The 20,063-nt window shown below is 40.0% G+C and overlaps 1 protein-coding gene across 5 annotated transcripts in view; it reads left to right on the top strand.

Moving 5' to 3' along the window:
• Positions 1–1,650: 1,650 nt before the first annotated feature.
• zmp:0000000846 (tenascin) overlaps positions 1,651–20,063 on the top strand; it is a 33,315-nt gene continuing 14,902 nt past the window's right edge. For 3 of the 5 annotated variants that reach the window (XM_041970769.1, XM_041970771.1, XM_041970774.1), the window contains exons 1-10: positions 2,864–2,944; positions 8,663–9,218; positions 9,672–10,985; positions 11,331–11,594; positions 11,687–11,802; positions 13,551–13,704; positions 15,857–16,126; positions 17,582–17,767; positions 17,875–17,964; positions 18,182–18,445. In XM_041970769.1, coding sequence (XP_041826703.1) covers positions 2,939–2,944; positions 8,663–9,218; positions 9,672–10,985; positions 11,331–11,594; positions 11,687–11,802; positions 13,551–13,704; positions 15,857–16,126; positions 17,582–17,767; positions 17,875–17,964; positions 18,182–18,445 — 3,220 coding nt within the window. In that variant the 5' untranslated portion in view covers positions 2,864–2,938. Of the gene's footprint in view, positions 1,885–2,863; positions 2,945–8,662; positions 9,219–9,671; positions 10,986–11,330; positions 11,595–11,686; positions 11,803–13,550; positions 13,705–15,856; positions 16,127–17,581; positions 17,768–17,874; positions 17,965–18,181; positions 18,446–20,063 lie in introns of those variants that run through there. The other 2 variants (XM_041970770.1, XM_041970772.1) reach the window with 2 other exon arrangements.

Consider the following 20,063-nt stretch of genomic DNA (forward strand, 5'->3'; position numbering starts at 1 on the left):
TGTAAAAGTTTAAGACTTAAAAGAAAAATCAACTTGACTCAGAAGCAATTTAAATAATGGAGTTGAGTTTTGATATGTTCTTTTGTGGATGTGGAATTTCCTAATTAAATATAGAGATTGACATTATTGCATATTTTTTTGCCTTGAATTCAAAAGAAGTAATAATGTTCTTCCTTTTATGTTTATTTTATAAGTTGTTTGCACTTTGTTCTATACATATCTAAGTAGAAACACAGTGTATGACCAGAAAGTAAAGTCAACCTCAGCATTGCATTCTGGGTTAATTTTAACTTCTTGAAGGAGTTTTATCATCGTTTCCACTGTTGTCTCATGTTTCCTGTCAGATGCAACAGCTCGTTAACGTCAGCAAGTATCCTTTTAACTGCAGATTCATTTGCATTTTAAATGTGTGCAGATCTTTGTTTTGAAAATGTGAATTACATGGAGGTTTGATCATTATTTCTTCATCATTGAATAATTTTGTTTTACTTGATCTGGTGGGAAAAATGCTGAAAACTACGGCAATAATTGGCTGTAGAAGTTTGTCCTTTGTCTTCAGCAGGATCTTCTTCAGATAACAGTTAAACTCTGCTTTAAACGTGCACATACTGCAATTGCCTTGTATGTTGTAGTTTTAGTTTCAGTGAACAGGCTCCAACTTTCTGCAATGAATTAGATTAATAGATATATTAATCAGTCAGTCCATTGGTCTTGTGTGTTATGATTTTGTTTTAAAATATTACTTTGGGTTCAAATGATATTTAACCATGTAATCCTACTCTGAGACCTCTTTGGATTCAGGAACTCTAAACATAACACAAGTTACTGTACACTATTAAACTGTATTTCTGAACCACGGACTCACTTAAAAGATTTAACTGATGCTTGCCTCATCCTCTTCTAATCACATTAAGATTAAACTGTAGAGGCTGTCCATATGCTGCATGTTACCCTGACTAGTTTTGCAGCGTCGCATCACAATTTGGGAATGAAAGACTGCAGCTGATATCATGACCCCTGCGTTAATTTCAAGGTTAAAGATGGTTAAGAGGAGACAAATGAAGACTGTGTCCGTGTCAGCTTGTCAAATCTGTTAAAAGAAAATTATACTATATTTTAATGACCCAGAAACTGACTTAAGGAATTTTAAATGTGCTGCATATTAGGACATCTTTAATTTGAGCTGCTATGAAATACTTGGAGGAGGATTTTTAAGGAAGGTTTAGTGCCAGCAGGAGGTAAGTGGAGATGTAAACTGTCCTTACATATGACATGATAATTTAGAAAAAATCTGCTTCATTTTTGCAGCTTTAATTATGCAGGAGAAAATAATAAATCATGATGTTGAAGTTAGTCTGGTTGGAGGCAAATGTCTGCCTGCTGTCTAAGGTCTTACTTCACTTTCCTCTCATTGCCTGGCTTTTCCCTGTAATTTTTCTGCACAACCACAAGCACTGCGCTTTCTGTCATGACTCCCAGCAACAGTGGCATCTCATTTAAAGGCAGCAGCCTAGCTCTGCATCCATTAGTTACAGTAGAGGGAGGGCAGAAAGGGAGGGAGAATGACGGGCTTTTTAAGGGCTGGAGTTTAAAGCAATGGGTGTCTGACCTAAACTCTCCTCACGCTTTAAAAGACATTTCCTCCCACACACTCTCTCCCTCTGTCTCTGCTTTTTGATTCACTGAAAAGGAGCTGAGCTTCAGCCTGAGCTGTGAATGCTGAAGGAAGATAAGGAGCTGGCTGAGGAAGGGCTGACAGAGCTGCCACCTTGCTGGAGACGCTGCAAGTCGGAGCAGTGACGAAAGACAGCAAAGCATCCTTTAGTTGTGAGGAGTTGGAGGAGCACCACGTCCTACCTGCAGAAAGAAATCTGATTACTAGAGGTAAGAAGACAAATTCATGCCTAAGAGATTTTTCTGCTGATTGGAAGCAAAAGGGTCAATTTCTTTACTTTTATGGTTTTTTTTTTGTTTGTTTTGTTTTGTTTTTTTATTTATTCTCTTCAAAATTTGCATGAATGGCTTGTTTACTAGTTTATTAGAAGTACATTCTTGGTGTATAGTGCAACTTCTTCCTCATGCACACACAGCAGCCAATTCAGTGGTAATGACTCAGTGCTGAGGGACTGAACATGTGGAAGCGTTATCCCCAGCTTTGATCACCTCAGTGGAACGGCCAGCACGCCTCATGCCAAAAAGAAATCCTTTCAAACTTTATCAGGCTGTAGATCAATGCTGGAAACATGAAGATAAAAGCTGTCTATCCATGTGTCCATCCATGCACGGGGCCAAAAACATACACAAGGCGTTTGCTTGTTTTAGGATTTTGCAGCTTGATGATTCACCACATTACCTTAGGTGGTGCAATTCAGTTTTCACTGCGCATCAGTTTTCCATCATAAAGTCTAAATGAAGGGAAAAGAGAAGAAAATACTTCATCCATTCAGTCCATTAGCTGTGTTTAATTGGAGTCTAGCTGCAGTGGTTTCATCTTGTTTTATCCTTTGTGTGGAGAGTTTGAGTCATCAGCTGCACTCCCCGTTCAGCAGAATATCTCACCTGCAGAAGATTTTAAAAATACTCTACCTCTCGTGTACAGTTTCCTCCCTTCGTCCACACATTTCTCCAGCTCATATGGATCATGCCAGATGTTAAGGCCGGGACGTTTACAGCCGCTCTGCTGCAGTTAGTTCTGGATGTTCTGGGAAGCATGAGAGGTGTCTCTGTGAACACACCCCCATCAGACGGACATCTGGTTTGAGCTCCCTGAGGTGCTCGTCCTCCACAGTTTCCCCCAGCATGACCTGGTCACAAAGAGCCAGGGGTAGATCATAACTCAGTATCACACCCCTCGTTTTGTTCTGTCAGAGGTGTTGGATTATTTCTAGACTTCCAGCTAGAAGTGTCAGCTGAGTGACGGAGGTGCAGCCTGAAAGCGATGCAGGTTAGTGAGGGCTCTGCACCGTGTTGCTTCTGTAGATAAATCAAGCCATAATTCCTCTCTGTGTATTATGTAATTGCAGGTTTTTTTGTCACCATGTGACAGTTTTAGCTCCAAGTCTGTCTGAAATGTCTAATATCAGGTGTGGTAGTGATAAGTGGGACTGAGCACAGATGGCAGCTTGTTGGTGATGATTTACAAGTGGAGGAATGTCTTTATGTTCTTCACAATGATAATATAGACACGCTTAAATCAATTTATTAAGATGATTATTTAGTTAAAAGATTAGTGTATTGAAATTAAGGAAAAGTAGTGCCTTGCTGACATGTACAATGAATAAAATCAGCAAATATTAACATTTACGAGTACAGAGAGACTAAATAGCTGAAACTGAGGTTTGCCCACAGTTACAGCTCAACCAGGGAGGCATTTAAACTTTAAAGCACTCTTGAGGATGTCTACCATGCAGCAGTGGGATAATTTGCAATCTTTTGATGAGGTGCTGCAATTTCTGTCTACAGTAACTGCCTCAACTAACTTTCCTGAGATGATTTCCAGCTGTGCCAGATGCGAGGAGAATCAAGCTTCAGAATTTATGGAAACTAAAAATGCTTTCACAAAAAACAAACAGATGCACTAGTTTAGCGTTGACCACTGAGCAGATTCCCGACATGCTGCCATCGGCCGCAAATGTTTCCTAGAGGAGAATCCAGGCGTGCTGTGTCCGCTCTCTTCTCGTGTCATCACTAGAAGCAGCTCCTCAGTGGGCTGATCGCACAGATTGATCAGATCTCACGTGAAGGTGAAGCCTTCATAGTATCTGGACACAGAAGTCTCCTTTTTTTTTTTTTTTTTCTTTGACTAGGCAAAACAGATGTCATGAGTCCAGGGCCAACATTCTCAGTTTCTCTTTTCCACGTGGGAAAGTTCCCTTCTCGCTGCCAGCATGCGGGAAAAAATACTTAAGCTCCAGCAAATGGATTTTAACTTAGTGAACAGGTTATATTTGTTTCAGTTTCCTTTCCAAAGTGTCTTCCCATGTCCAACAGACAAATTAGATGTCCTTGGTTAACCCCAGTTCTCCTCTGAATCATGCATTTTTTACTTTTTTCTGAGAGAACTTTTGTATGTGTATATGATGTAGAAGCACTAAATTACCTTTGTATATACAGGATGTCTGCTTGTCTCTGAAAAGTGGTGGTTGCTTAAAAATAGTTCAAAGAAGCTCATAAAGGTTCCCTTTTCTTTTTCTATCTTACCCAATTTACTTGAAGCTGGAATATGTTCACCTGTAAATTAAGAAAAAAAAGAAAAAGAAATTACAACAGTGGAGATTTAGCTGTTTATTCCTTCTCAACCCACCACCACATTTCTACGTCGTGTCTGGAGGCAGCCAGATTGGGTCGTAAGCTTTGGGAGCTGCAGTAACTTGGCCAGCAGTGAAATAACACTTCATATACTACGCTCGTTATTTGTATGTTGCCTCATAAAAAATGTTTTAGTGTTTTATACACTTGAGAATCAAAATGCATCCCTCTGCCTTTGTTGCTTGTATAATTTTATTTTGCTGTCATAAAATACAAAAAAAACAGGCAGTATCTCAGGACAGAGGTAATTTATTTTACTACACTGTCAATCCATTTCATTTATTTTTTCTTACCCAGCCTTTCTTATCTTCTTGCTGATATTCTTTTCATTCTTCATTAGTAGATACACAAATTTAGCTGATGAACCATTCGGTTGTCATTTCTAAGTGTTATGAATACAATAAGGTTAGGAAAAATGGCATATTAGACTATGTCCATTATTTACTGGCAAAAACTAAGAATGACAGCTTAGTTTTTACCAACGACAACTAATGCAGAAGCAATGTGTGAAAAACTGAGTTCATTCTACTTGGAAGAAGTAACTTGAAGTTATGGCTTTCTGTATGATTCACATCATCATGGAGGAATTTTAGCCCACTCTTCTTTACACCGTTTCTTCAGTTCATTGAGGTTTGCTGCATTTGTTTGTGTACAGGTCTTTAAGGTTCCATCAAAGCATTTCAGCCTTCTTTCCTTTTTCATTCTGTTGGATATCTGCTGCTGTACTTTAGGATTATTGTCCTGTTGCATGAGTTAGTTTCATTCAAGCTTTAGCTGTCAGACAGATGGCGTCACATCTGACTCTAGAATACGTTTGTATACAGAGGAGTTTGCGGTCCACTCAATAACTGCACAGTGTCCAGATCCTGTGGCTGCAGAACAGGCTCAAATCATCAACCCAGCTGTCCTGAATGTTTTCCACTTGTGAATAATTTTTGTCCTCTAGAGTGATGGACTCCAAATAGTTAGAATTGTCCTCATAATCCTTTCCAGATTGATGGGAACTAGCTGTTGCTTCTCTAAGATCATTGCTGATGTCTGTCGTGATTGGCATTGTGTTAACACACCTGAACTTCTGCTTGTACAGCGCACACAGCGCAATGTCGTCTGCTTTTGCTCATCTGATATAATAGTTGATTTTAAGACCTAATAAGAATCAGATAGATTTAAATTAACTAGTTTGTCTTTACGTCACTCATTTAAAAATCCAACAGATGATAAAGGTGTGTGTAAAATGAAATGACTGACTCCTTAGTCTGTTGTCATTGTTTGCCAAAGTTTGTTCAATAATTATCAAGATTAATGAAGTGCTTCAAGAGGTTTTTTTTTAAATAATTTATGTTCTTAATAAATAAGAAAGATAAACTAATGCTTCTTATATCACCTCCATCCCTAAGAAAACTAGGAGTTATGATTCCACTGATCTTTATCATTAGATGAGTGTACAAAATAATTTAATAATATTCTTTGACCAGTCTCATTGTTGGGGAAAAAAGTTTTAAGCTAGTTTTTTTGTATTAAAAAGTCTAACAAATACTAAAACCTCAGTAAACCACATGTTTTGTTACCAGAAGCTGAGAAGTTTATGAGATTCATTCTTTACCCTGAGGACCACAAATTATCTGTGTTTCGTGACGTTTTCTTGAAGGAGATCAAAAACATATCGTAAGACCTCATTTTAAGATTTACAACTCCTGTCGTTACCTGCCTTTATTCGACCCCGCGCACCAGATGTGTGAGAACTTGTGAAACTTAAGCTTAGTTTTATTTCTGTACTTAACCAGGTAGGATGATGAGGCTCAGGATGAAAGGGAGGTCAGGTCAAAGGTGGGGGCAGTAAAAGAGGGAGAGGAGGACTGATGAGAGGCATCTGCCTCCTTACCTGTAGCTCAGTTTAAAGGCACCATGGTGACCATCAGAGAAAAGTTTTGTCATAGCCATCAGTTTGATTTAGGGATCACGCCATGCTTCCTGCCATCCAAACAATGCAATAAAAAAAGAAAAGAAATGGGGACAACATACAGTCATTGCAGTGTGCCTGGCTGCACTCGCTGGATGTAAAGACTCCTGGTATGAAACCCAGCTGTTCTTCTGCTTTATTAGTTTTCCCCAAATATAAATCTGGAATTCCACACAGGAATCTATTCAGGAAATTCTGCACAGTTTTTTTTTTACCTTTTGGACAATATATACTAATGTTTAACTATATTTTTAAAAGCAGTCCAGAAAATATCCAAAGTAACATCTACAAAATAAAATAAAAGGGTGAATTTTCTTTTATAACATAATGAGTGAAAGAATGTAGATTTATTTTGGACTGTGTCTACACCTGTTAGAAATACTTTGACTGTGAGGGTTTTAAATTGGCCTGAACCTGCTTAAATGTTGAACTTTACAGCATATGTTCTTCATTTTATGGGTTTTGTGCTAGTTTCTTTTTCAGGAAGATGAAATGGGCATAGGGAAGGCTGGAGGTTTTTATTTATATGCAGGTGCTTTTTTATTTTCGTATCTGGAGTATGACGTCCTCATAAATTCATGAAGAGCAACAGAAGAGCACAGTCAAGGTTACAAAGAGATGCAACAAACACTGAACCTTTTCAACATCTGATCAGCTATAAATGAGCATTGTCTCAATAGTTTCCAGAAGCCTTCATGAGAGCAAACCCAGGCGCACAACATGTCTTTTATTCCGAAAACTGCATGTAGTGGAAGTCATTTTTCAGGAGTTTGCATGTACAGGAGGCGACCGAGAAGAAGAAAAAAACTGACAAAATCCTTGTGCACCTTTTTACAGACCTGTATTTTGCCTCCAAGTCAAGGCAGCAGACAAGCATGCAGACCTGTGTGGATGGCATTTACAGGATGTTTGAGGATTAAAAGTTTACCCCAACATACTGAAGTTCAAAGTAAATTTAAAGTTACCTAAAGCAGGCAAACCCTTTCAATTGACACCTATATCATGGCTTTGATGTATCCTGAGACTCTGAGTGAAGAAGATTCCTGTAGGGACCAGTAAAATATTCTGTGTGCCTCAAGTGGTTTTCAGTCTCCTTACCTGGATCATTTTGGAAACTCATCACAAACTAATCCTAAAAAGGCTTCACACACTAAGGAAGAAGCTTGTTGCTTAAGTCCCTTAAATTTTAGTATTTTTAGTGTCCAGCTGATGAAGCCATGCAAATCATTTGTCAAAGAGTTCACACTGTTTTACACCACTATATGCATATGGTTCTGGAGAATCAAAACTGAAAGTTTTTTTGTGTGTCTACACGAGTTCTTTAAAAGAAGCTGATGAGCCAGAACAGCTGCAGATTCTTTATTGAGGTTTTTTTCTTGTGCAGCATTACATTCACAGGAAGGCATGACAGAAATCTGATAAAGTGATAAATCTCTGGCATGCTTTGCAAAACTTATGCTGCAAGCTAGCTATTCACTTCAATTCAGTGTTGTTTACACTGTGTAAAGCACCAAAACCATGATTTACTACAGGTCAGTTTAGGATAAGTTCATGAGCTTAAACTACATCAGGAACATCCCTTTGAGTAAGCTGCTGTGGATTTGAACCAGACTGCAGAACTGGTGTTTTTAATATCTGAAAATTATTATATTATTGGTGAAAATCACAAATTAGAGGAAAAAAAGAAAAGTAACAAACTTTAAAATGAAAGCAAGTAGATCCCAAAAATGTTAAAAATATTACAGAAAATAGAACAATTAACTTTACCATTATGTAGCTGAGAAAGTCTTCTGTTTCCTCACCGGCTTGTAGTAATCACCATGATCTTTATTTCTAACACGGCTCATGTGGTTCACTTTCTGGCTGAGACAAAGAAGTTCTTGCATGGCTTTAAATGAGCCACAAAAGTTTCCTTTGGTGCTCCCCTGTGTGGTCCTCCCATCAAACTCAAAATTAGATATTTTTAATGAAATCATAAATTGTTTCACTTTAAAATTTAATATGTTTCTACATTTAATAAAGCAATAGTTTAGTAGATTTCCAAATTATTTTATTCTGTTTGTAATTTACATTTTAAACTTTATTTTTTTTTTGTCAATCTCAGTATCAGTTTCTGAAAATTAGTGACCTTGGCCTTCATAAGAAAGCAGTCAAGCTCTTATCATTTCAGTTGCACACACAGACACTTAGACTAGTTGGCAGTTTCACACATGGGCTGCTTCATTTGCCAGACAATTCCCTGCCAGATCCTTGTAACACCACAACCGCTGGCTGGAAACTGGCTGAAAGCAGCTATTTTAAGTGGCTGCATCTGTACAATTTTATAGAATTAGGTTTTAGATCAGTTTGACATTAAATCTGTGGGATTTTTATGATGTCGTTCTGTCTTTTCAGAGCTTTCACTGTAACCAGAATTGGTCTTTAGACAAAGATCAAGACGGATTTATTTCACCAGTTCCACGTCCTACATCGAGCATGGGCACACAAGGCCTTCTGGGCTGCCTTCTTCTGATTGCGCTACTCAGCTTATCTAACGCTGGGTTAGTCAAGAAAATCCTGCGGCATCGACGGCAGGCTCTGTCACCCCTTAAAGATCACAATCTCACCCTGCCAGGTGCAGGCCATCCTGTGGTTTTCAGCCACGTCTATAACATCAATGTTCCTGCCAGTTCGCTGTGCTCAGTAGACCTGGACGCACCAGAGAGCACACAGCTCCTTCCCAAGGCCACCTCCTCCTCAGGCCACCACGTCACTGAACATACACTCGATGGGGAGAACCAGATCGTCTTCACACATCGCATCAACATACCTCGGCAGGCCTGTGGCTGCAGCGACGACCTGCCAGGCCTGAAGGAACTCATGAGCCGGCTGGAGATGCTTGAAGGCGAAGTTTCAACTTTGAGGGATCAGTGCAGCAGCGAAGGGGCCTGCTGCAGTGCTCAGGTCACAGGTTGGTGTCTGATGCAGTCAGTAAAGTAAACAAAAAAAAAAAAAAAAACAGTATTTATTTTTCTGCTTTTTAAAAAGTGCCTTACAAGTAATACTACGTGACACCATGAGTCTGCTTCAGTATGAGTCACATCTGCTCCAGTCATCAGGTTGGATTTCCTTTTGAATTTAGTGTAGGAGTGTAAATTTCTCTGTAGAATGGGTGCCAACAAGTCATCATTTAACTTTAAATGGGGTATTAATATCAATGAGATTATGAAGTCATGTTGCAGCTGAAATAAACATTAGACCATTTGATAATAAAGACGTTTTTCACTGTGGAAAATAAGCCGATAGTATTTTAAAAGCCAACATTTGACATTGTTGTGTAGGTGATGAGAAATTCTTCCAAACAAACATTTCTCTGGTAATTTTCTTCTTTATTTCTTCCTTTTTTTTTCTTTTTACTTTAAAGGTGATTTGGGAACGAAGCCTTTCTGCAACAGTCATGGAAACTACAGTACTGAAACCTGTGGTTGCATTTGTGAGCCTGGCTGGACTGGACCCAACTGCACTGAGCCAGAGTGTCCGGGCGGCTGCCAGGACCGTGGACGCTGCGTGGATGGAAAATGTGAGTGTTTCAAAGGCTTTGCCGGAGAAGACTGTACACTCGAGGTCTGCCCTGTGGACTGTGGAGCACAAGGCCACTGTGTGGGCAGTGTTTGCGTCTGTTCGGATGGGTTCTTTGGAGACGACTGCTCTCAGAGCCGGTGCCTGAATAACTGCCTGGGCCGAGGCCGCTGCGATGATGGATACTGTGTGTGTGATGAACCTTGGACTGGCTTTGACTGCTCTGAACTCATCTGCCCCAAAGACTGCTACGACCGCGGACGTTGTGTGAACGGCACCTGCTACTGTGATGAGGGCTTTAGTGGGGAGGACTGTGGAGAACAGACCTGTCCCAACAACTGCCGTGGCAATGGTTTCTGTGTTGATGGTAAATGCATCTGCACTGCTGGGTACAGTGGAGAAGACTGCTCTCAGCTTACCTGCCTGAATGACTGCAACGGCAGAGGCACCTGTTTCAATGGGATGTGCATCTGTGACTCAGGATATCAAGGGGAGGACTGCAGCCAGCTGGCATGTCTGAACAACTGCAACAACAGAGGCCAGTGCATAAATGGACAATGTTCTTGCGATGTTGGTTTCCAGGGAGATGACTGCTCTGAGCTGTCTTGTCCCAACAACTGCTTGCAGAGGGGACGCTGTGTTAACGGGCAGTGTGTGTGTGATGAAGGCTTCGCTGGTGAGGACTGCAGCATCCGAACCTGCCCATCAAACTGCTACGGCCGTGGCGAGTGCATTGGTGGTCGTTGTGTGTGCCACGCAGGCTTCGCGGGTGAGGACTGCAGTGAGCTGAGCTGCCCCAATAACTGCAGAAACCGTGGCCAGTGCATCGATGGGCAGTGTGTTTGCGAGGAAGGGTTCAGTGGAGAGGACTGCAGTCAGAAAGCTTGTCCTAATGACTGCCTGGGCCGGGGTTACTGTCTTGATGGCAAGTGCATCTGTCCGGAAGGCTACACGGGAGAAGACTGCTCTGTGCTCGCCTGTCCGGATAACTGCAACAACAGGGGACGCTGCATCAATGGGAGGTGCACATGTGAGGGTGGATATGAGGGAGAGAGCTGTGCAGAGCTGAGCTGCATCAACAACTGCCAGGACAAAGGCAGATGTGTAAACGGACAGTGTGTCTGTGATGAGGGATACATCGGAGAGGACTGCTCTGAAGGTAAGAAGCTCTCAGTGCAGACTGAAAAGGTTTGGCACTTTACAGTTCCATGTGTTAACTTGAAAAACTATAAAAGCAAATCCAGAATGATGTAGTTTCCTTCCATTATCAAAATTCACTCACCACTCATCTTGAGAAAAACTATTTTGGTGGATATAAAAGACGCCTTCGGCCTGTGTGCTGTCGGTTTTTGCTTTTTTGCCAGCTCTTCCCACCACAGTCAGATGTGGCTCTGGAGTTTGCATTAGTGCTACATGGTGGATATTCAGTGACTTAGTGAAACCATGTGAGAAAAACACCCTCAGCATCTTTTTTTTTTTTTTCTTCCTCCCCAAATTTTTCCAGTGTCTCCTCCAAAAGACCTAACAGTCGGCGAGGTCACTACCGACACTGTAGACCTGTCCTGGAACAATGAGATGCTGGTCACAGAGTACCTCGTCACATATGTGCCGACCAGTCCTGGGGGTCTTCTCCTGGAGTTCACTGTGCCTGGTGACAAAACTGCAGCCACTGTTAAAGAGCTGGAGCCTGGCATTGAGTACCTGATCAGTGTCTACGCTGTCCTGAGCAACAAGAAGAGCATCCCTGTCAGTGCAAGGGTGGCCACAGGTACATTACATGCGTTTTTGTGTTGGTTTATGCAGAGTAGCTTCAGAAAAAAAGTAGGAACTGATTATTTTTTTTTGTTTCCATTCCTGCAGATCTCCCACAGCCAGAGGGTTTAAGATTCAAATCAATAAGAGAAACCTCAGTAGAGGTCATGTGGGACCAACTGGACATCTCCTTTGATGGCTGGGAGATCTATTTCCGCAACACGGTCAGTCTGCCCTTCTCTGCTGAAGGCTTTCCCTCAATTTTACAATCAAGGAACCAGTGATCGGCTGTGAGCTGTGCCAGCTTATTGGAAGCTTTAGTAAAACATGGATTTATTTCTAGTGCTAAGCATTAAATTTGCTGTGACATATGGAAAACATGAGTGAGGGCAAGTCTGGATGTCACAGTGCTGCGACTAAATCGGCTGCTCGGAAAACGAAGCAGAATTGCTTTAAAAAAGAAAGGACTGTGCCAGCTGATAAGCTGGAGCCTTTTTATATGTTCTGGCCTCTGCTGGGGTTTTATTCAGCTTTCAATATGCTGTCATTTTCTAACTTCAAGTTTGTTTTGGTAGCTACACAGATGTTTGATCAGTTGATTACTTGAAATGTTTGACTAAAGTGTTAAGAGTCTGTCAAATAATTCCTGTAACAAATTTAAGCCAAGATGGGAAAACGATGTTCAGCCTACAAAATGGTTGCAGTTTTAAAAAGCTGTGGGGATGCAATCTTACTCCTGGTACAGGAGCCTGTGATTATAACAGAGGAGTGATTAAATCAGAAGATCACAAAGTCATGTTGGAGCTAAAAATAAATTTGACATGAAGGTGAAAATAAAAAAACCTTTTTTTTATTTGCCAATAAGTCCTGAGACAGGATCAAACCCACTGAGAGAAGCTATCATTGTTCCCTGAAGGTTCTGCAGTCAAATCACAAAGCAATGCTTAATAACTGTGCCTGTCTTTTTATTGCAATTACCTCTGACATTCAACTGAGACTTGATGATCCCCAAAACTGGCTAATTGACAGTAATTCTGCTCAAGACTGTATAATGTGCTGTAATTTCAGAAATGTTCAGTTTTAGCTGAGCTGGCAGGAGGAAACCGCTAGTGTGCTCATGTCCAAAAGTAAAAAGACCAGTTTACATTCTTTATGCTAAGATAACCTAGCCATCTTCTAATATCTAGCTTTGTATTTAACAGATGCTTGGCTGAAAATATACTTGCTTTTAATTACGCATACAGGTGTTTATCATGGCTGCTTTGCATATTTTGCATTTTTTAAAGCATCATTTGTGCACAACTGAAATTAAAATTTAAGAATACACAGTAGTAACCCTTATTGTAGTAGCCTCACATACCTACAGTACTGCCACTGTTGTTTTTTTTTTCTGCTGTAAACTAAAATATAAACTCATGTCACCTTGTTTATTTTGTTTTCCACCCTACAAATGTGGAAACTCTTAACAAGTCTGAGCTTTCTAATGTGCCTCCTAGAAGAAAAAGCAGCTTATTGTATTTGTATTGGTAGGACAATACAACAAAGTTATGTTAGTAATGGTCAGTCAAGCAGCAGAGATACAGTAGATAAGAAGCATCAAGTAAAAATATAAAAAAATGTAAATAAATAAAGCATATGGTTGTATTTTTCTTAAAAAAGGAAAGTAGAATCCTTCAGTAACAACCATAGTAACAAAAAGCATTTTGACAGTTGGCACGTTGAACCTTGTTTCAATTCAGTTGAAATCACTGAATTTGTTTCCAATGGACATAAAAGGGGGGGTGGGCATAAAAGAGGTTAGAAAACAATGATAAAAGAAAAAAGATGATAAAGTAGAGAAAAAAACTAAATCAACACACACTACAATAGCATAGATGGATCATGTGTAAAATGTTCTTACTGCTGACTTTGCTGTCTTCACACAGCTTTCCATGAATTCCTTCATCATTTTATATTTCACATGTCTCTGCAGAAAGAAGAAAATGGAAAAGTCGTGAGCACCCTTCCACCCTCTCAAACAGAGTTTCTCCAGTCTGGGCTTGGACCTGGGCAGGAGTATGAGGTCTCTATCAACATCATCAAAAATGACACCAGAGGACCCCAAACATCCAGGAAAGTCACGACCAGTGAGTTCCAAGCACACAGTGATGCAGTAACGTCTGTGCTGAAGTTTGATCTGCATTTGGTGGATTAGAAGCTGCATTCAGATTATTTTCCTGCTTATCTAGCTCCTGTTAAAATTTTGGTACCAAAACCTGTTACTTAAGCACATATTTATAAAAACACATTAATATCACAAAGTAAAATTCCATAGTGACAGGAAGGGATACGACAGGAATTCCCTGTCGACTCTGCATACTTCATCTAATAGAGATTAAAAATGGATAATAATTCAAATTAATTGAATCTTAGTCTAGCATGACCAAGTTATATTTGTTTTTATTTTAAAGCTAAATTATATTCATAGATCTTATCCTCTGCATGAACGTTTTATTGCAGGATGACCCGATAGATTACCTCATGAAATGTTTCCAAGATTCTTACGCAACTTCAGCACACCAGGCCAAACTTCCTCAGTTGTGTGTGGAAAAGTCGTTAAGCTTGCAGATCTGTGCTGTGGACTCCCAGGGTATCCCTCCATTTAATCCTGATGTCATTTATTTGTGTTGGCCAAAACTTTACTCGGCTCCCACAAGGGAATGATGGAAGAAAGGTTGGTTTTCTTCTTTTACCCCCAAAGGTTCCTGTAGGATGGATCCAAAACATGATAGAAAGATGTCTCCTTCACATTAAAACACAGGAGGTCTGTCAGGTAGTAAACACTGCGTCAGAGCTGAAGGGGAAAGCATCATATTTCATGATGGAATTTCCTGCAAAGTTACTCCTTTGTGTCTTCATAGAGCCAAGTTGAGTTTTACATGGATTGTTTGTGTGGACTTTCCTGGACATTTCTCATGTGCTGTTGTGTTTGGTTTAATTTTATAATATGGTGACCTCCAGTAGCAGTGCAGCTGCTTCTCAGCTACTATGTAGTGATAAAACCAGAGCTAAAAGCAATGTTGGGAAGACTGGATTCTTGCCAAGTTCAGAGGACACAGGAAGAGGTGTGCTCATAAACAGAAGAGAGGTTATTGGGCAGAATTGCTAACTAGACTAACAAGCAACCTCCTCTTCCAACACACTTTAGAGCAAACATCCAATCATTAGATAATAAGATGGACCTAATGTGTCTCCAACTGAGCAGTTTCAAAGAAATTCAGGATAAAATAGTAAATGGTCTGTATTTATATAGTGCTTCTACACAAAGAGCTTTATAATATACATCAAATTCACCCATTTACACACACATTCACACACTTAAAAAAAAAAAAAAACTCCACAGCAAGCGGTCAAACTTGGCAACCAAACACATTTTCTTGGAGACAGAAAAACAAAGAGATGTGCTCTGAAATGAAGCGGTGAAATGCTGATTTCCTTGCGGTTTGGAAAATATTCCAAAGGTCACAATGGATGGCGTTTCTACTGCATGTTCTTCAGGCCTGTACACACTTTACCAGATCATAAAACAAGAAACAACTTCTGCATCGCTGGTGGAGGTTTGAGTGTGTTCAGGGACATGGGTGGCCTCTGGGTGGTTCGGATTTTCATACTTCTTCACTGCCTCGGCCAGCTGTTCCTTAAAATGATCCCTTCAACCTTGTTGAACATATCACATCAGTGGAAAGCAGAAGGGACAAAATGTGACCAATTACACAAAAACTGTTCAGTAAAAGTTCTGCATAGATGAAGTGTCAAGAACAAGCTACCAGATGATGTCACTCTTGTCCTGCAGCCCTGAGATGGAACAAATTTCTCCATCCTTACAGAGGATGTTCTGGCCTTTACTGTCATAGCTGCATGCTGCCCATATGAGGAAATCCAAAAACTTTTAAATTCAAAACACATTGTATGGATTCATCATATAAAATCTATCCGTGTAATGCCCTACTATTAGTATCTTTATTGGGCATATGATTAATTGTACTCTTTTGTGTTGTAAACTTTAGTCTTTCAAGTCCTTTTACTTCCAGCTTTTGTTGGTCACTAATGAAGGATTGTAAAAGGCTTTTAAATTATTACAAATGAACTCTAACAGGCCTTTTTAAATGTATTTTTCTGCACTTCAAAATGTCATGTTTTTCTATTGTGACTCAGTCGTAGGCCTGCTGTCAGTTTTGACATGGTGTGTTTGACATATTGTTTGAAGCATCTTTTCAATCCTTTGATATCCCACTCCAGAGATTGATGCCCCCCAGCAGCTGGAGGTGAAGGATGTGACGGAGTCCTCAGCTCTGATCAGCTGGTCTCTGCCGGTGGCTCCCGTGGACAGGGTCACCATGTTTTACATGCCTAGTTCTGACCCCTCAGACGAAACCACGGTGGACGTTTCACCTCCTGACAAGCAGTACAGCATCGACAGTCTGAGACCGGACACTGAGTACACAGTTTCACTCATTTCCAGAAGCAGAGACGCCACCAGTGACCCCATCACCACCATGTTTACTACAGGTGGGATTTTAACAATAACTGCAAAGCTTCACTTTATATTTTTTCCTTCTAAGTTTAATGTTTGTTTAAAGTGTGATGCACATGCACAGATACTCAATGAGGAGGGATTCATAACTGATTTTCATTCTACTTTTATTAATAAATGTAGAATATTAGAAAAAAGGGTTGGCAGGGTTTTATCAAAGAGGTGCAATCATCAGTCAAATTTACAGTCCCAAGCTATTAAGCTTCTAGCAGGATGGGACTTCTGCCTGGCTGGCATCAGTAGATTTAATCTTTTGTTTTGTCCCTTTCATGTACTAATTAAGGCAAAAACGTCCACACATTTAGGGCAAAATGAAGTGTTGCATAAAATGGAGGCAGTGTTGCTGTGGATTATTTGAAAAAGCACGAATTCTGGCATCTGTATCTTTGTGTACAATAAACACACTCCTCAAAAATTACATTAATCAAACGTGTTTAGTTTGTTTAGAATATGATGAAACCTGGATTTTCGAAATCCAAACATGCAGGTCTTGAGTTTTTAGCTTTCCTCATTCTTCAAAAGCACAAGCTTTGTCTGACGTTGAGTTGAGTGAAGGTGTCAGAACCACAGTTTCCTTGCAACATGCTTCACTTGTGTTTGCAACACACGAACTCCGGATGCAGTTTTGCTGTTTTAGCTTCTTTAGAAATTTGTGCAAGTTCTTCATACTGTTACCGTTGGGCTTAAAACGATTATTTAGCCTCCTTGTATCTGACAAGTAAATTTATCCCCACTTGCAGCATTGCTTTGGAAGTTTGGAAGTTATATAAACAAAATACGCCAGAAGAGGCAGTCAGGGTACAAGGTCTGATATGACCTTTATCACCTGTCTGCTGGTTTCTGAAAAAAGCACCAGTGTGAACAGCAGTGCGTCATGGCCAAAATAAAAATGTGAACACACTTAAAGTGGGGTTTATAATTTCCAGTTCAGAACTGACGTTTTTGAATCCCCCAGTTTTTCACACATAGAACCATGATTGCTATTGTTGTCAAAGATGTGCTTCTTCATTTAGAGTCAGTTGATTTGGTGGCTTAGAGACAACATCCTGTTACATGAGTAGGAAAATACAGAGTGTTCTCTGCCTTGTTCCAAGTTCAGAGACAAGTAATCTGCACAGAACCGGTTATATATGCTGGTTATATTTAATTGCTGCAAAACGTTTTGCTACAAAACTTGGAAAGTTTGACAGTAAGATGTCTTTCTCTGGGCTATTAGCAGCTAACCTGATGTTTTTCTTTATGTTTGACTAAAATATTACACTACTGAAATCACAACATGCAGCAGACTGTGGCATGGTGGGGACACATTTAATCATATTTGTTTTCACACTGCTGACTGAAGAGACCCTCACTCCACTGCTGAATTTAAATTAATTAGCATCAGGCTAATGTCATTATGCTATTAATGGTAAAAACTGTATGTACATCAGCACTGGATCCCCCCACGAGTCTGCACACTGTGTCACAGACGGACAACAGCATCACTGTAGAGTGGACCAACAGTGAGGCTGATGTAGGCAGCTATCGAGTGAAATACAGCCCCATCTCTGGGGCCACTCACGGTGAAGAAGTGTTCCCACGGGGCCCAGGAGACACCACACAAGCTACCATCACTAGTAAGGGTCAAAAAGATCATTTATTAAAAGCAGTCACACACTCAGCCCCCAGAATTATATTTGTCTCCCTATACTGTAACATCATTCCCTTTCTTTTTAAACTGTAGGACTGAACCCGGGGACAGAGTACGGGATTGGAGTGACAGCTGTGAAGAATGAGCGGGAGAGCCTCCCTGCTACTACAAATGGAGCAACTGGTGAGAAATGCTGCCGAGCAGCTGTCTAAACAGATTTCCTTCACACTGCTTCATAAATACACAGACAGCTAAGTTTTGTTGATGCAAACTGAGTGATGAAATAAAACCGATGGAGGGGGCTCTAATTTATGATTTTGTGTCAAGTACATCATGACTCTGCTGTCAAAAAATGTTGTGCTTTTTTGTTATTTTAACTGCTTCATGTGCCTTCTGTCAGATCTCGATCCTCCCAGAGGTTTTGAAAAGGTCAAGTCTACAGAGACGTCTCTCACCATGGGGTGGCAAAAACCTCAAGCTAAAGTTGGTGGGTACAGGCTGGTGTACATGTCCAGAGATGGCCAGGCTGAAGAGGTGGAGATTCCCGCCTCAGCGACTACATATGTCCTGTCCAACCTGACGCCTGGAATGAGCTACACCATTACGTTGACTGCAGAGAGGGGACACAGGAAGAGCAGACCCGTCTCCTTACCCGCATCTACAGGTGGGTGGGGAACAGTTCTGCCAAAGCCTGATATACATTCATTTCTACATTTTTAAATTTCCCAGGTGAAAAGGACACTTTCAGCTGTTTGATGATTAAAATTGTTTCTATTCTTGAGATTCCTCACTTATAATTTAGATCTGTTTACAACATTCAACAACATGAGTTTGACTGGTTTTAGAGTAAATAATTACACTGGATGCTCATCGGTAGTTGGCTGTAGTATGAAAGTACACTTGCTTTTGCCATGGTTACCACAGCTGTGTTTGTAAATCAACAAATCAATCTTAAGAATTATAACGATAAGCTTTGGGGTTCACAGTTGCTTAAGTAAAGATACAACATCTCAAAATCACAATGTTTCCAAAAAAGGCATCTCTGCATGAGATGTGGAGAAAAACAGAATGTGAAGCTCTGCAAATCATTTTCATTCTGGATTAAATAAAAAAAATATTAAACGTTAGATGTTAATCATCATTTTAATCACACGATGAACATGTTTTCAAAAGTTGGGACGCAGGCAGCAACCTTAAAAAGATGTTAAAGAAAAAAGCGGTTTCTAGGGGTTGCAAGAGCAACTGCATATAAATGGTGAAAATGGCATCTATGAACCCTTTAATGCCGTATGTATCATATTTGAGACCTTTTGCATAATTTTATGGTAAAAACTTGTACACAATCTGATACTTATCTTCTGCCCCCTGGTGGATGGATAATAATTCAGAATGCACTACAATAATTTTTACATATCAAACGGTTACAAACATTAAATATACAATAATTTTTTGCTAAAAAATTTTTTTTTATATTTGGTTAAAAGACCAAATAAACAATTCATATAAAAAAAATACTTTTCTCCCCATTTCTTCTTGGGTTGGGCTTTAGAGCATAAAAGTAACACTAGATCATTTTTTTATTACTTTAAAACTTCATCCTTATGACTCGTTTTACTGACTTTCTGGAGCCATCATTGCCCTGTAGGGTAGAGGCTGAGAAACAACACTTGACAACTTTTTTCTCAGCCCAGAGGCATCTAGTGTCTCCTGCATTTTGCTTTTCATCCCCCAGCAAAACATGAAAGCAACTGGATATCAACACACGCTGTTTTGCACACACACTATGGCTGATTCAGAAACAAGAAACAAGATTAAAAAAACACAAGAGGACATTGTAAGAGAAAGTGAGGAAAAGAAAGGGACAGAGTAAGATATAAGACAAGAGTCAACATCAGATGGAGTTTTACTAGCTGGAGAGAGCTCAGAGAGAGACAGGATGCAAGATGCTGAATTAGCCGTCGTTAGGGGGCGCCTCACTGACAAATTCTGCTCAAATTCAGTAGCATAGCTTTAAGATACAAATTGTGATGTAAAAATGAGGAATTTTAGCCATAGCCATCATTCTTTCTATTCCTAACTGATTTTCATTTCTAACTTGAACCAAGCGAAGTCATTGCTGTGACACAATTTAGTCATAACATCCTGTTTTTATATGTAACAAAAGCAGTGTGCAAATTTGCATGCGTGAGGATGATAGTTGTGAGAATATTTTAGTCTTAACCAAACTTTACCCCCATCCCTAACAGGAAGTGACAAAAGTAGTAAAATGTTACATAAAAAAT

This window comes from Melanotaenia boesemani, chromosome 19 (assembly GCF_017639745.1).
Source record: "Melanotaenia boesemani isolate fMelBoe1 chromosome 19, fMelBoe1.pri, whole genome shotgun sequence".
Lineage (NCBI taxonomy): Eukaryota > Metazoa > Chordata > Actinopteri > Atheriniformes > Melanotaeniidae > Melanotaenia > Melanotaenia boesemani.